This window comes from Xenopus laevis, chromosome 9_10L, assembly GCF_017654675.1.
Source record: "Xenopus laevis strain J_2021 chromosome 9_10L, Xenopus_laevis_v10.1, whole genome shotgun sequence".
In the NCBI taxonomy this organism is placed as follows: Eukaryota; Metazoa; Chordata; class Amphibia; order Anura; family Pipidae; genus Xenopus; species Xenopus laevis.
In genome coordinates this window covers 70,583,332-70,599,426 of record NC_054387.1, presented here as the reverse complement: position 1 = coordinate 70,599,426, position 16,095 = coordinate 70,583,332, and the positions used below count along the sequence as shown (strand labels likewise).

The 16,095-nt window shown below is 39.9% G+C and overlaps 1 protein-coding gene across 2 annotated transcripts; it reads right to left on the bottom strand.

Annotated features, from left to right (window-relative positions):
• Nucleotides 1-422: 422 nt before the first annotated feature.
• upp2.L (uridine phosphorylase 2 L homeolog) lies at nucleotides 423-12,099 on the bottom strand. 2 transcript variants are annotated; one of them, XM_018235790.2, is made up of 7 exons: nucleotides 11,920-12,098; nucleotides 8,265-8,382; nucleotides 6,394-6,552; nucleotides 5,114-5,228; nucleotides 2,873-3,082; nucleotides 1,891-2,037; nucleotides 423-784 (listed from the first exon to the last, which is right to left on the bottom strand). In XM_018235790.2, the coding sequence occupies exons 1-7, from the start codon at nucleotides 11,979-11,981 to the stop codon at nucleotides 645-647; spliced, it is 951 nt and encodes a 316-aa protein (XP_018091279.1). In that variant the 5' UTR covers nucleotides 11,982-12,098; the 3' UTR covers nucleotides 423-644. The 2 variants fall into 2 exon arrangements, with proteins under 2 accessions (XP_018091279.1, XP_041432422.1); XM_041576488.1 differs by lacking the exon at nucleotides 6,394-6,552 and having other exon boundaries at nucleotides 11,920-12,099.
• Nucleotides 12,100-16,095: the final 3,996 nt, after the last annotated feature.

Genomic DNA, 16,095 nt, shown 5'->3' with positions numbered 1-16,095 from the left:
GCTGATCAAGTTGTCCTTGCTCAGAGGACTTGTCTTAGTGAAACTGTGGGAGCCACCATGAACATATCACCAGATTGGTTAAGATTATTTTGCACCCTATAAGGTAATGTCAGATGGGGAAGGGGGAGTGTCATAAAGTGTATCAAAACTAAGGTTTAACTTTAGTCATGCAATTACTCACTTGGCTTGACAATGATCCATGCAAGACTATAGTTATCAATTCCCATTTCTGACACGTAAAGGTCACAAGATTCAGCGAATGGCAACTATGTGACATTATACCAACACAGCCAGCCAGTAGCTTTCTTAGACCGTAAAAGCAAGCAAAGCAGTACAATGTTAGCCTAATGCTTGCATTTGCTTTTTTAGATATTCTAACCAAATCATTTTCTTACCAGTCATCTATTTTAAATATTAAGCTGTTTCACTGCCAATTGTAAAAAATCATTTGCAAAGTCCATAATGATACAGGGATCTGCAAATGTCCATCAACACTGGATGATAGCACTTTGAAATTGCTTAAAAAGCAGACCTATAGCAATACTCCTTGTAAACGGCTCAATCGCGTTAGACCAACATGTATTTATTTTTTTCTGCTGATTCCAGTCTATAAGGAGTCGTAGTCTTATTGGTGGTAGCAACTTTCAACTTATATTCAGTTGTTTCTTTATGTACGCTGCAATCAGCTGCTGGGGCCGCTTTTGGTATTCCGTCAGCGTTTCATGGCTTTCTGCGATCTGGTCTCCTTCCAGTCTGTTTAGGAGCGTCACACAGACAACTGCAGCTGGAACAGGAAGGGGTTCTATAGATTATTTTTTTTATATACAAAGCAACTTATTCTAAAAATAACCTGTTTTCCTTGTAGCACTATATATATATATATATATATATATATATATATATATATATATATATATATATATATATATATATATATATATATATAGAGTATATGTCAACACACACATATCAATAGGAGCTGACATATTGCTTACCCGGCCTCATGAATTCTGCATACACATAAACTGAAAGCACTTTATCTATGTATGACCACAAGGTGATGCTGTTCACTATCAGTGTATGAGACCTAAGCAGAGGCAAACTGACTGTCGCTACTGAGTAAGAAATTATTGCTCAGATAACCACCTATAACGGTGGCCATAGATGTAGAGCCAAACGAGCAGATCTCTCCCTTATATGCTCACATTGAAGTGGGCCATATCGGGCTGATCAGATCATGGGCCCTAGGGCACAACGATCGGATCATAATGGATCCTATATGGGCGGTCGGATTGAGGGACTACATACACGCATAGATGAGGCCGCGATCCAACAGGATTTATTAACCTGCCGATCGAGATCTCCCTCCTGCCCCCCCCGGGGGAAATACCCCATACGTTATACTTACCCCTCTGATTCAGATTCAGGCAGCACACAGTCATCTTCCGGGTCTTCAATAAGGTGACTGGGAGATCGGCATGGCAGCGAATTTGCAGTTGGAGCAATTTGCCGGTTTGTGACAACTGTGCATGCGCCAAAATGTATGGTAATTGCCGATCTCCCAGTCAGCTTACCGAAGACCCGGAACATGACTGCATGGAACTCCACTGCCTGAATCTGTCCCGAGGGGTAAAAGACTAAAGTATGGGGCATTTCCCCGAGGGGGCAGTTAGGCTGGGGGGAGGTCTACGTGGGGTGGGGGGGTAGGGTTTTTTTTATTACAGGGTTGAATTCTCCTTTAAGTGCATATTTGATGATGCTAAGTGGACACATTATGGGGACATAACTTGTTGATGAACCAGTAGTATATTTGGCCAGTGGTTTTGCCACCTGGATACCTGATAAATTGGTTTACATAAAGGGATCCTTTAATAGTCAAAAAATACTTACCTTTAAGACCGCAGAGATAGCACATTGCAGCAAATACGGTCGATTCCATTTCAATGTTGCGGACTCCAGCTGTGAAGGCCCTCTGCAGATACTCAAACTTTTCCTCTTTAGAGAATGAGCAGAGCGCTCCATCTAGTCGGCCTTGACCTAAGGAACAAAGGGATGTTATCCTTTTGTACATACCACATTGCTTTATACAACAGCAAGGCTCACTGAGCGGCCAAACTGGCAATCTGCAAAGAAGACTGCTGTTAGATGCCACAAACAGACAGTCACTATTTATAAGACCTGTGTGGGGCTGTTAAAAGACAACTAACACTAAAAAATTAAAGTAACAAATCCATTCCTGCCCCCTCCAATAATACTGCTATCCTGGAAAAAGGTAACCCTCTTTAATATTTAATACATAAATAGTTCAATAAAATCTGAACAGCAGCTGCCCCAGTAAATTCCGGCAGTGAGTCGCTATGTGATTTGTAGTAATGCAGGGGAGCCCGCTCTGCTCTGGAATGAGGTGGCTGGGAAGGGAGACGGTATTGGGAGTGAGCAGCTACCAAGCTTGACAGAGAAGGAGACATGCTAATAAAAAGTCACCGGCTGAACAGCAGCTGCCCCTGTAACTTTCAGATTTAGAAAGAAGCAAGCTAGCAGGACATTTGAGCGCGTTTTTTTTTACAACAAACTGGAGGTGAGATTTTGTTGCACTATTTATGTATTAAATATTAAAGAGAGTTAACTTTGTCCAGGATAGCAGTATTATTGGAGTGGGAAGGAATGGATTTTTTACTTAAAATTGTTAGTGTTACTTGTCCTTTAAGGTCTTGGTGTAATGCCAGGGCCTATTTTGAATCCCAGTCTGGACCTGAAAAGAACCTGATCACTTGTGCCAAAATATAATACTCTTATGATGGTTAAAGTAATGCTTTCATAAAGAGGACGCAACGCCTTCTGATATTTTTTCAAAAGAGATGTATAATGGTACCTTCATAGAAGTCATAGGTGCACATGGTGTGGCCGATAATCGTGGGGAAGCTTGCAATCTCCTTGCTACACTGCAGTAGATCTTCGGCAAGCTCCTTATGAAGTTCAGTGTTTCTAACAACTACTTTGTCTAGAACAACCTGCTCAAACTGAGGCCTGAAAAACGAATCCACGGCTACGTCTGTGATCACAACTGACCCAGGTTCGATGCCTGAAAGAGATGGAAACAACACCGAATGTAAGCAGCTTGTCATTGGGTTAAAACAACCCTTTAATTTAGATGGACACAGAGTCAGATGGGGCCTTCCCATGATTTCACCCAGTCCATGGATCCTGTCAGGTTCAGCATATAATTCAGTTTATGGTGTTATAAGAGGTACCTTGCTGTAATATGAAGAACGATGAAGTATTTATACAATATATGAGGTAAGACAGAGGAGCATACAGAAATGTACTTACCAGAAATTATGCCAGTGGCTTCCTTGAATTGTTATTGGCTACCTGTGATTTGATGTCCTCTTCCCTGAGTATATAGGAATATCCCTATTCCTATATACTCACACATACTAATATTCAGATATTTAGCATTATCTTTGCAATATGTCTTCTATCCTGGAGTCTGTCTGGCCCACCAGAGAATATTCCAGTGGACTTGGGCCCTAGTTAAAAATATCAATTTCCTTATGTAAAGTATATGCTTAATTAAGGTGCTTAGTGGTCTAGGGTCTTAAAGAAGAATTTGAACACCAGGCAAAGGATGCTTGAGAGTACAATTTGACTTCAGCCCCAGGACCGCTCATAAGAGATACTTGGGCTGCTCCAGAACATAGGAGTTAAGCTGCAACCAATGAGAACTTTACTCTCATGTTCTAACTTGTAGTAGATAATTGCTGATAGGTTGCTATTGGCAACTACACTGGTACAGTTTAGCGCCTTTGTTAGTAAATTAGCCCTGTTGTGGTCTCAGAAATCAAGGTGCTTTTTTCACCTGTACTGGCCAAATATTGCATCAAAATAACAGGATGCAGAAGTTGTATGTTAACAAAAGATGTTGTGGGGTGTTTCCAGTATTGCACCTCACAACCCCCAAATGATAATTCAAGCAGTTTCTGCTTTTTGCCACCATTTTACTGAGCTGTGATCATTAATAAAGTTCCATTGTATAAAATGGCCGCCACTGGCAGCCATACTTGTGAGACAGACTGCAAACAATCAGCAGTGTTGAAGCTTTAAGTATCTTCCTGTTAAATATGGCTACAACTTACCATCATTAACAGTTCAGTTTAGCAATTATAATTAGTCAGAGAAAATGCTTTTGCTGTTGTTTATCAATGGGCTAATGGGACCAGTGCATTATAAAAAGAACACACGTTGCTTTCCCATTGCAGAAAGTTACAGAGAACTTCCATTGATAAATGAGCATTTTTATCAAAGGGCAAATGCACCATCATGTTGGCTTAGGGATTTCAACTGAATCTGAGCTAAAGAGCCGTGCATATTAAAAAATGTTAGTACGACCATTAATGAACTGTGCAAAGTAATAAGTGATGTATTTATCTGTCTCATGGGACACAAACTCTCATGCAGATTGTGGCTCAGTATCACTGCTGTAAATATGGCTGCATGCGCTGTAGTAAGCGGGAAAGTGACCATGCTTATTCTGTGTGCAAGTTGTTGAAGCTCCAATACTTACAAGAGTTGCAGATTCTGCTTTGGTGATTTTACTGTACGACTCTACTATGTAAATTAATAGACAAAAGACGATAGAAGTGTTTTTTACTTTACCACTACTATGCACACAAAGTGTAAACATGAACAAAGTCCTCCATCTTTGTCAGATTGCCCTTTGATAAACTTCCTATTTTGCATCTTTTTAATTCATTACAAATAATTCCTGTGTACACTGAAGAATGGAATCAGATTGGCAGCCCTTTACCTGTACTCCCAGCAGCTGCCATCACATATGGGCTGGCAATGCTTTTAGTTGTGAAAAACAGCAAGAGTGCAACAATTAGGGAGTGTGCTTTTTGTCAGTATTTGGGCCCATTCCCAGAAGCCTCCAAGCAGGCAGTGAGCTGATAGGGCCCTCACGTGATTTCTGATGGTGACCCTGGCTGTGAATGTTATAGTATACCTGTTCTCAGGCTCCCCATAGCACTCTGCTTGACATCACAAAAATTATCAGATTTACTTAGCTTAGCAATTGACTGGCAACACTAATGCTATAGACTGAATTTCTTACCTATTCCTCCTGAGGTTCCAATGCGAATGATGGTGACATCTCTGCACTTGGCGTGGTGGAGAAGCTTAATGAGCTCATGAAGCATTATGGAGATGGAGGGAATGCCCATGCCATGCTATGGAACATAAATAATAGTATTATAATACGCAAGAGTCATGAATATCCTGTAAATAATATCCCTATAAATGGTGCTTAGTGATGTCTTTCATTATAATCGGTGCTTAGTGATGTAATTTTTGTCATATGACTAATGTACCCCCTGTTGTTAAGTATGAAAATATTAGAGGTCACCCGGAGATCCATGACCTTTAGAAAAAACCCTTTAGCCTTGTGCTTTTATATAGTTATGGAACTCCTTGGTGACTAATAATATCCTTAGATTTTACAATAGGGAATACAATTTATATATATATATATATGTATATATATATGTATATATATATATATATGTATATATATATGTATATATATATATATATATGTATATATATATATATATATATATATATATATATGTATATATATATATATATATATATATGTATATACAGCACCACATGAGCACATTTAGAGAGGAAAACCTAGGCGTAGGGATGGTATTTTCAACCCAGTACTTAATACCTGCAGTATGAACTGGCATGAGTAGCCAATATGGCTCCAGCCACACAGGTTAGCAACAGCTAAGATTCTCTCTACCTGAGAACTTGGAATAGCTATCAGGATTAAAAAAATTGTATGGTTGCATTTAGGTATTGTGTCTCAGAATCTGACTGTCCTCAGAAGCTGTACTGTAAATGGCAAATGTAACCTCTTAGTATGATGTATGTTCCCATACATAAATGCTGGTGATATGTAATTGAAAAAAATATGTTGTGGATTGAAATGTTATTTGCATATTTCACCTATCCATTAGTGGAAACAGTCATACTGCTTGCAAGCACTACTCATAGTAGTGCACTATCTATTTGTGATCACTAGGGGGCTACCTATGGCTGTTTATGAAGGAAATGTCAGTCAGAATTTATATATTACACACTACTTCAGGGTGAAAAAAAGATATAGGATATAGATAAGATGGCGGCACTCAGTAAAATTGTGCCACAAATTTTCAGTGCTGATGTTTGCAATTATAATCTCACCTAACAAACTGGCACCTCCAGTATTTTTTTTTTTTTAAAAAAAGACACACGTCCATCAAGTTCAACCTTTTAAAATAGAATTAAAAGGTTGAACTTGACGGAAGTGTGTCTTTTTTCAACCTAACTTACTATGTTACTTACGCTTATGGAGAGCACAGGTCCAACTTTGAACATGCTGTAACGGTCTGTACCAGCGCAAATATCTGCTACATCATTGCGCTCTCCTTCCAGTCCCAGTTCCTGATGGATGAATAAAGCAAAAGCCTTCATTCTGTTTGGGCTTCCTCCAACGCACACAAACTGAAAAAGAGAATCAAAGAATGTATTTTATGGATGATTAAGAGGATAATGTCTAGGCTTGGAACTCCTGTGTAAGGCCTTAACTCTCCGGATGCTACAGAACAGCAACTCAGCTCCCAGTATCCCTTATAGCACCCCAAAGGCCAGACCTCATTACAGATGATGCAAATGTATAGAGAAAGTATCCCTTTAAGAATGGAAATAGACTTGGGAACAGATGCAGCCTGCGTCTGGGGAATTGAGTGCTTTCATCCACGCACAGGCTTTCACTGTAAAGAGCTGACGCTCTCTTTCTCAGGCCAAATGTATCTCACACTCTGCATAACGTTAAAGTGTCTGACAGCCAACACCCTGGATTCTATTACTTGCAGTTTAATGTACAGTAGCAATAGGTCTATGGGTGCAGCCAGCTGTGTGTTTCAAACACATTCTTCAGTCTGTTGCAGTGGTTGCCATTTGCCCTTTTGAGATAAACAGCTGCAAGGTATACAGAACCAGTGATACCAGGCTATGGGCAGGTCACACTCATAAGTGCATCTAAAGCTGACATTTTGATTAAAAAACTATAAGTGCAAGAATGGTCTGAGAATGAATTCCCTCTTATCCTGGGAAAAGCATAACAGGAAAGGCAGGAGCTGGGAGTTGTAGTTTTGCCGCTACTGGCTGCCTTTACTCCATTTACATTGCACTATTTACAAGTGATGACAGCCCTAAGCATTATTTATAAAGATATTTTGGCAGGATATTCATGGCATGTAATATAATAATGATACCACTGTGACATCTTTTAATTTGACAGTAATATCCACCTAACAAAAGCATATCACAATATAAAACAGGGATGTTCAAACTGACTTTCCTTGTTGCTAAAATACAACTCCCTGCATACTCTGACAATGAAAGTGCATTACATGGATGTGGAACGAACATCCCTGATGTAATAAATCATCTTACAACCCTATGAGCCATATGAATGTGTGAAGCTAAAGGATAACATGTTACTTGACTTCAAAAAGAATCATTTTTTGTTGAGAATACCTAATATATAATTATATTCTATGAATGGAGATACAGTGCTGTATACTGGCAATTAAATTACAAATAACATAAGTTACCTTGGATTTCACATACAAATATAAAGTCACCCCTTGATGGTGGCTGTTTGCTTTTCTGGGGTGCCAGAACTCTCCTGTATCAAATCACATTCAGTTTAGTTGGTAGGGGGTTCATCCCACATTTTATCATCAAATTGTAGTCTATGTATATATAGATTGATAGATAGATTGATAGATAGATAGATAGATAGATAGATAGATAGATAGATAGATAATAGATAGATTGATAGATAGATAGATAGATAGATAGATAGATAGATAGATAGATAGATAGATAGATAGATAGATAGATAGATAGATAGATGTGTGTGTGTGTGTGTGATGCAGAAGGCCAAAGTTAGATATATAGCTATTATGGGCATTGCTCACTCAGTGTTCTGTATTCTGGTTCCAACTGGAAGGAAACCCAGTACTTCGGAACCCTTGCAGTAAACAGCTATAAAACTCACTCTGGATTTATTGGCACAGACATGATAGATGCCCATTCCCTGCTTGTCCATTCAGCCTGAGGATTCCCTTTATCGGGCCCTGTACACACACACACAAATACTTGTACAAAAAAAATACAACTAAATGCAATTTGTCGAATGAAATTACCTTTACATCCCCAAACATTGAGGGCAGATCGTGGGTTTTAGTTCCCAGGTCAAAATGGTAGAGGATATCCTCCGGCAGCAGGTCCAGGTGAGGGTTTTTGATATGTACAAATCCATTTCTGCAATTAAATACAGCAATAAATACACGTACATGTGTGTGTGTATATAACAATATAAAACAGGAATGTTCAAACTGACTTTCCTTGTTGTTTACCTGATACAATGGGATACATTTATCAAAGAGTGAAGTTCCGCCACTAGAGTGAAATTCCTCAGCTCTCAATTCATTTCTATGGGATTTTGAAAGTCGTATTTATCAATGGGTGAAAGTGAAAGTTCACCCTTTGATGAATACGCCTTTAAAAATCCCATAGAAATGAATGGGGAGTGGCGGCATTTCACTCTAGTGGCGGAACTTCACTATTATCTTCACCCCAATGTCTTACTAAACGGGGGGGGGGGGCTGCAGAGAAAGTATCTGGGCAAAGTGGTCAGGTCGGTGTGAGTATATGGCACTACTGTTTAGGGATGCACCGAATCCACTTTTTTGGATTCGGCCGAACCCCCGAATCCTTTGTGAAAGAATCAGCCGAATACCGAACCGAATCCGAACCCTCATTTGCATATGCAAATTAGGGATGGGAAGGGGACATTTTTTTTACTTCCTTGTTTTGTGAAAAAAAGGCACGTTATTTCCTTCCCTGTCCCTAATTTACATATGCAAATTAGGATTCGGATTCGGTTCGGCCTAGCAGAAGGATTCGGCCGAATCCGAATCCTTCTTAAAAAGGCCGAATCCTGGCCGAATCCCGAACCGAATCCTGGATTCGGTGCATCCCTACTACTGTTACAGCCTAAGGCTTATGACACATTACTGGTTTCACTGCTGTGCTCAGGTGTAAAACTGCAGTAGTACTACTCACTTTTGTTGTTTCTGAATGGAGGCTGCCTGCCACCTGTCAGCAGGTACAATTGACATAATGCTTTACTCTGCTATAAACACAATGACATATGAATTCAGGTGCTTTAACTGATGCTGTTTCCCACCTGAGTGCAGCAGTGGTCAAAATGCCCATTGAGTTATAATACTTTTATATTATATAAATATATAACGCCATTAGAAATCACGGGGCCCCGTACAACAAAATGTTCAGGGCCCCCTGGAACCCCGCCCACCCAGCCCCCAAGCCCCACCCCAGATCCCACCCACTCCACTCCACACTACAGTTAAAAGACCACACAGACATCAGTGCTAAAAAAGGTAACCCCCCACACATACACGTTATGAAAAGCTATTGATGGCCAGGCCCAGTTTTAAGTTGAAAAAAACTGTGGTGCCAGGGCCCCCATAAATTTTTTTTAAAAAAATTGGTGGTCGGGGCACCCCTAGACGTTTAAAAAAAAAAATTGGTGGTCAGGGCCCCCCTAGAAGTTAAAAAAATTAATTGGTGAGCAGGGCCCCATACAAGTTAAAAAAAGAATTGGTGGTCAGGGCCCCCCTAGAAGTTAAAAAAAATAATTGGTGATCAGGGCCCCCCTACAAGTTAAAAAAAATAATTAGTGGTCAGGGTCCACCTACAAGTTAAAAAAAATAATTGGTGATCAGGGCCCCCCTAAGTGAAGCATGGCAGAATATAAAACATAAAATTCTGCGGGCCGGGGACAACTGTCCCCCCTTTGACCCCCTGATGGTGGCCCTGTATATATATATATATACTATATAAATGACCCCACCATTATAGCCCTACACCTGACATCATCTTACCTTACTGTCCCACAGTTACATTCTTTTTCACCTTTCTCAACACTCTATCCCACCATTACAGCCCCCTCCCCAGACACCACCCTGCCTCACTGTACACACTGGCCATCAAGGTGTGTGGCTGTGAGTGCATGTATGTGTGCACATATGTAAGGGGGGTGTGTGTGTGCGTGGCACTCACACCTAATATTTACACTCTCAGTCACATGTCATCTGTCACTAAACTGAGAGGAATGAGGAAACTACCTAGTATAATCCACTTCAATTTCCCAAAGACAAAAGTTCAGCAGCTGATGTACTGTATACGATATATATATATATATATATATATATAGTGAATAAAGTACCCCCTCTTGTAAAATATAAGGATATTACAAGTTACCGAGGAGTTTCATGACCATATAAAAACACGAGGCCGAAGGCCGAGTGTTTTTATACAGGTCATGGAACTCCGAGGTAACTTCTAATATCCTCATATTTTGCAACTGGGGGTACTTTATTTATTATAATACACAAGTTTCAGTGAGTCATATGACAAAAATGACATCAGAACTCACCGTTTATAACTGATGACATCAGAACTCACCATTTATAAGGATATAATTTACAAGATATTCATGGCTTTTGTGTATTATATATATATATACACCCCATAAACTCTGTGTATTCTATGGGGCATATTTATCAAGGGTCAAATTTTGAATTGAAAAAACTTTGAAATTTGAATTCAAAAAGACCAATCGAAATTAAGTCGAAGTTTTTTTTTGGTCAAATAGGTCCGTTTTCCATCTAATAGGTCGGCCGAATTAGAATCGTACAAATCGAAGGAATAGCGCATTTGATTCAAAGTTTTTCCCAAACAAAACTTCTATATTTCAAAGTCCACCAATTGACTCCAAATAGGTTCTATGAGGTCCCCTGTAGGCTAAAACAGCAATTCGGCAGGTTTTAAATGGTGAATGGTCGAAGTCAAATTTTTCAAGAGACAGTACGTGATAAATTTCAGGGGATTTTTTTCATTCGAAAATTCACCTCGACCTTTGATAAATCTGCCCCCATGTGTACTATAAACTCTGTGTATCCTACAAACTTCATATATCCTATATACTCTGTGTCCAATATACTCTGTGTCTGATATACTCCAGGTGTCCTATATACTCTGTGTGTCTTTTATACTTTTTGTCCTATATACTCTGTGTCTGATATACTCCATGTGTACTGTATCCTGTGTGTGTGTACTATATACTCCATGTATATATAAACTATGTACTTGTGTACTATATACTCTGTGTATGATATTCTCTGTATATAGTGTGTACTGTATACTCTGTGTGTACTTTATACTCAGTGTACTGTATACTCTGTGTGTACTATATATCCCATGTATGCTATGAACGATATACTTGTGTCCTATATACTCTGTGTATGATATACAATCAATGTACTGTATATTGTGTGAACTGTATTCCCCATGGGACTCATTCCATTAAGTCACTGTCTGAGATGAATCACCAGGGAAAATACAGCAGCATGTGTTAATATGTAGTAGTAATATGTTATTCATCTCAGATGAGTCACATTCCACTCACAAGGACACATGCCTTAGGCGGCGGCATTAATGGGGTCACTTGTGGTGTAATAATAAAGGGCAGCATAAATGTGTCAGGGGAGCTGCAGGTTGAATATGTCTGATTTATTTCAGGGGTTCCCAGCAATTCTACACTGCCCCCCCCCCCACAGTTCTGTAACAATAATAATTATAAGTAATAGTCATTATAGGTTTGCCATAATAACCCATTTGATGGCATTCTGATAGACATGACCGAGACAGTATATTAGCAGCATGGCTCCCCTTATAAGGCTGCAAGTGTCTCATATATGGACTTGTACTCACTTGCCATAGGCGTCCCTCTCGGGCAGGCTGCCGCTGCTGCTATCTGCTAGAATTGGAGACATTCTCTTCCCGAAAGATCCTTTCTGAGGTATTTTCTAAAATATAAAACTTGGTACGATCCACAAGATAACTCCGCAGGTCCCACTGATGCGCTTTACTGGCGGGACATCACCATCCGCTCGTATTAATAGCCACATGGCGGGACGGTACCTAGCGGCGCTGTGATTGGCTGGTTCGAGGAGGGCGATGGCCCTGTTTACCAATCACATGTCTCGGTGTGACTAATAACTCGTATGTGTGACAGCAATCACACTTCTCGGGTTGTTTCCTCAGTCAGGGGAGGAAATTAAACGGTTAGAAAGGGGGTGTGTCACTTTTATGGCAATTTCATTGTGAAACTAGGAATTAGGAACTCACTTGTGTGGAAACATTGTATCGTTTTAAGAATAGTTAAAGTTTGACATCTCCATACAATGACGTAAAATGAAACCTCCCGTTAGAATTACAAATTAGTATCTTGCAAGGATGTTGGTAGTTGCATAAAAAGAAAGCAGCGGATTATGGCGGGTAACTGTTCTTCATAAGGGCAATGAACCGAGGAACTGGAGGAAGGATCTTGCGTGCAACTCATTTAATTAGTGACCCATTAGTAGCTACTGTATGGCAGCAGCAATGTGATTGTTATGGTGCAAGCAGAGATTTACACAGCAGGGCCGAGCCTGAGCTAGGTGTGTGGATGGGACAGGGGCACCACACAGCACTTGTCCATGGGGTGTTTTATGACTAAGTTGCTGCCTGCTCCACCCTAGTATGATGGTTTCTCCCTCATAACAAATTTGTTGTGGTGACTTGCCTAATACCTAGCCATCCCCTCGGCTAACAGTTTTCTCATACCCCTTTCTGGAGTGTATTTTGTTTTCCTTAAACCCTCCCTTTTGTGTATTTATTTTATTCCCATGGTTCTCCTTCCCTTGATATATTAACCCTCCACACTTCTCCATCAGTAAATTTGCCCCCCCCCACACCTCTACCTCTGTGAATTTATTTTCCACAACCTCTGTGTATACATCCATAAAGGACATTCTCCATATAGATTTACCCCTTTGTCCACATCTCTGTTTCTAGGTGTAATGATATATATATATATATATATATATATATATATATATATATATATATATATATATATATATATATATATATATATATTCACTCTACCGGTATGTAGTTATCAACTTCTGCAAAAGTAGTTCCCACTTCTTTCTATTTATCAGTGTAATCAGGCCCGGACTGGCAATCTGTGGGGTCTGGCAAATGCCAGAGGGGCTGCTATAAGGTCCCATAGAAAGTCAGTATTTAGTGGGCTGGTGGAGGCTTTTTGGGCCTCTGTGTGGGCTGATTGGGCCTCTGTGTACCTGAAATGCCAGGACCTATTTTAATACTCAGTCCGGACCTGAGTGTAATTATCCCCCATACTCTCAATTCAACAATTCCTACATCTCCCCTTCTATGACGTTAACCCCCATACCTTTAACACATTTCCTCTTCAGTGCATTTAGCCCCCACTACTTTCTCTATTTATTTTCTCCCTGCGTATTTACATCTCCTCCCTCAATGAATTTATCCTGCACCCCTGTCAATTTCCATGAACAGGTGAGCCAGCTGAGTCAACCCCTTTTGTTGTGCTGCCTGTAGATGGGTGAATGGCCTGGGAACCTTACATTCTTTTTGCATAGGGGATCTATGCTGTGCCCAGCCCTGTATTTACCCCAACAACTCTTTCCCCTTTAGTGTTTATCTCCACACACTAAAGCTGGCCATAGACACAAAGATAAAGTCGCACAAAAGTTTGTTTCGTACAATATTCAGACCGTGTGTGGATTGTCCCTACATTTTTCATACCATGCCGATCAGTCTTTAACAGGTTAGAAGATTTCTGTCAGCTAATGATAATATCTCTGCCTGTATTGCCTATCTGACAATATCAATGGGTGACTGTCACTAGTATTTGTCGGACATAACTTTTGTACAATTGCTGTCATGGCCAGAACATTATCTGATTTGTTATTTTACTACTGTATTTAATGCAGGTCAGAAGATTGCGCCGTACGATTGTTCCCACGACATAGAGGCTATATCTGCACATCTATGGCCAGACTTTGTCTTATTTTTACCACCACTTTTTCTCCCTCTGTGTATCTATACTAACAACTTAACTTCTACAATCTGGGTATATTTACCTGGGTTTCTCTACACAAGATTTTATTATCTTAAACTCCACTTTTGTGTATTTTTCATTGAATTTCATCAGCTCCTAAGCATAGCAAAACAATTCTGTCTTCTTTCCCCCCTCATTTTTGATTTTCAAAGTTATTTTTACCTCATGGTGTGTGTTCACTTGATGTGACACATTCATACTAGTTGTAGGAAGTCTCTGATGAAATGGTCCAGGCTAATGCCCAAGTGTCATATTACAAGGAAGTGGAGGGAACTGCATCAGCATCAGTGTCATCCATGAAAGTAAATTCCAGCATTACCTAACCAGGGTGTACGTGGCTATAGACATGTAATGTAACAGCATATGTATGAACCCAGGCAATTAAACATAATTTACAAAGTTACACTTTACATTGAGGCCCTGTTATTTCCTAGCCCTCCCCCTTTTCCTCTAGAGCGCTCCTCTTTTCCAAGCATACTCTCCTGTTCTGTTCTTCTTGTTCCTCACTCTACCATTCTTACCTTCCTGCCTGCCTCATGCCAAATGCCACACCATTTCTACCCTGCCTACTTACCTTCCTTTCTGAGCATTTATACAGAGAGATCAATCCACCCAGTCCATCCCCAGTCCCTCATTATTATACTTCTTTTATGCTATCCCCTTCAGTCAAATTATTTAAGCCCCTCGGATGCCAACCTCCAACATATTCCCTTGTTCCCATTACTCCCTAGCCTCTCTGCTACAATGCAGAACAGCTTTAATCTGTTTCACTGTCTTACCTCTGCTATTCACTTTCTACTTGTCTGCCTTTTATTACACAGTATTTTTTGCTCTAAATACTTCTAGTTACCACCATTACAGTGGATACCCAGCAATGCACTTGTTGTGCTACAGACAGGGGTGCTTCGCCAATGAGGCGAGTTGAGGCTGTCACCTCAGGCGACAGCGCCCCACTAGGTACCAGGGGGCACCAAAAATGCTGCTCCTGGTACTTAAAGAGCAAATTTCCGGGGGAGGGGGGGCAGCAGCAACTGCTGCTGCCTCAGGCGGCAGAGGGGCCAGGATCGCCCTGGCTACAGACCCTTTCATATTTTAACTCAATGTACTTTTCATCATATATTGCTATTAAATGTTTTCAACATTCAAACCAGCACAGTTCTCCAGCATGCCACTGTGCCAAGATTCCTTGCCAGGTAAGGAAGTTGCAGGCTGTTGTATCATCTGACATTTCAGATTGTGAAATCTAATAATAACCAGATTTGTACCTTTAACACTACTGGGAAAGTGAAGGTAACATAACATGTATACAAACTAATGGTATTAGGGGAATAATAGCACATTTATTATTTATAATTTAATATAAAACTATTATAAAACATATAAAGCTAAGCCCAGGGTGAATGAATAGCTTCTCATAGCAAATTAAATTAACACTTTTAGTATGGTGATGTCAGTGATATGCTGGGACAATTTGCAATTGGTCTTAACTTTTTGTGTTTTTTTAATTATTTAATTTTTTGTTCAGCCATTTGGAATTCCAGCAGTTATCTGTTGCTAAGAGCAAATGAGAAACTGGAAGAAGAATAGGACAGGGCCTGAATAGAAAGATAACTATTAAAGCTTATAGATAATGATAAAATTGTATCTTACCAGATCATTAGTTCTTTAACTGCCAGGTCATTGTCTCCCATATGAAAGCTGGAAAGGCCAATCATTTAAAAATATTGAAGAATTGAAGACCAGTTGAAAAGTTGAGCAAATTAGTAGTGACCAAGTGTGAGCAAACAAATATCTCCACTAAAAGGCAGTATGAAGGTTATATAGCACCCTACCATTTTTAGTATTTTTTCTTACCATATTCACTGCCAGTTTGCTCACCTTTCAGTAGTGTAGATCTGGTAATACATGGGCCAATAAAAGCTGCCAATCTGACCCATCTATCTAAGGTGGCATCCAGG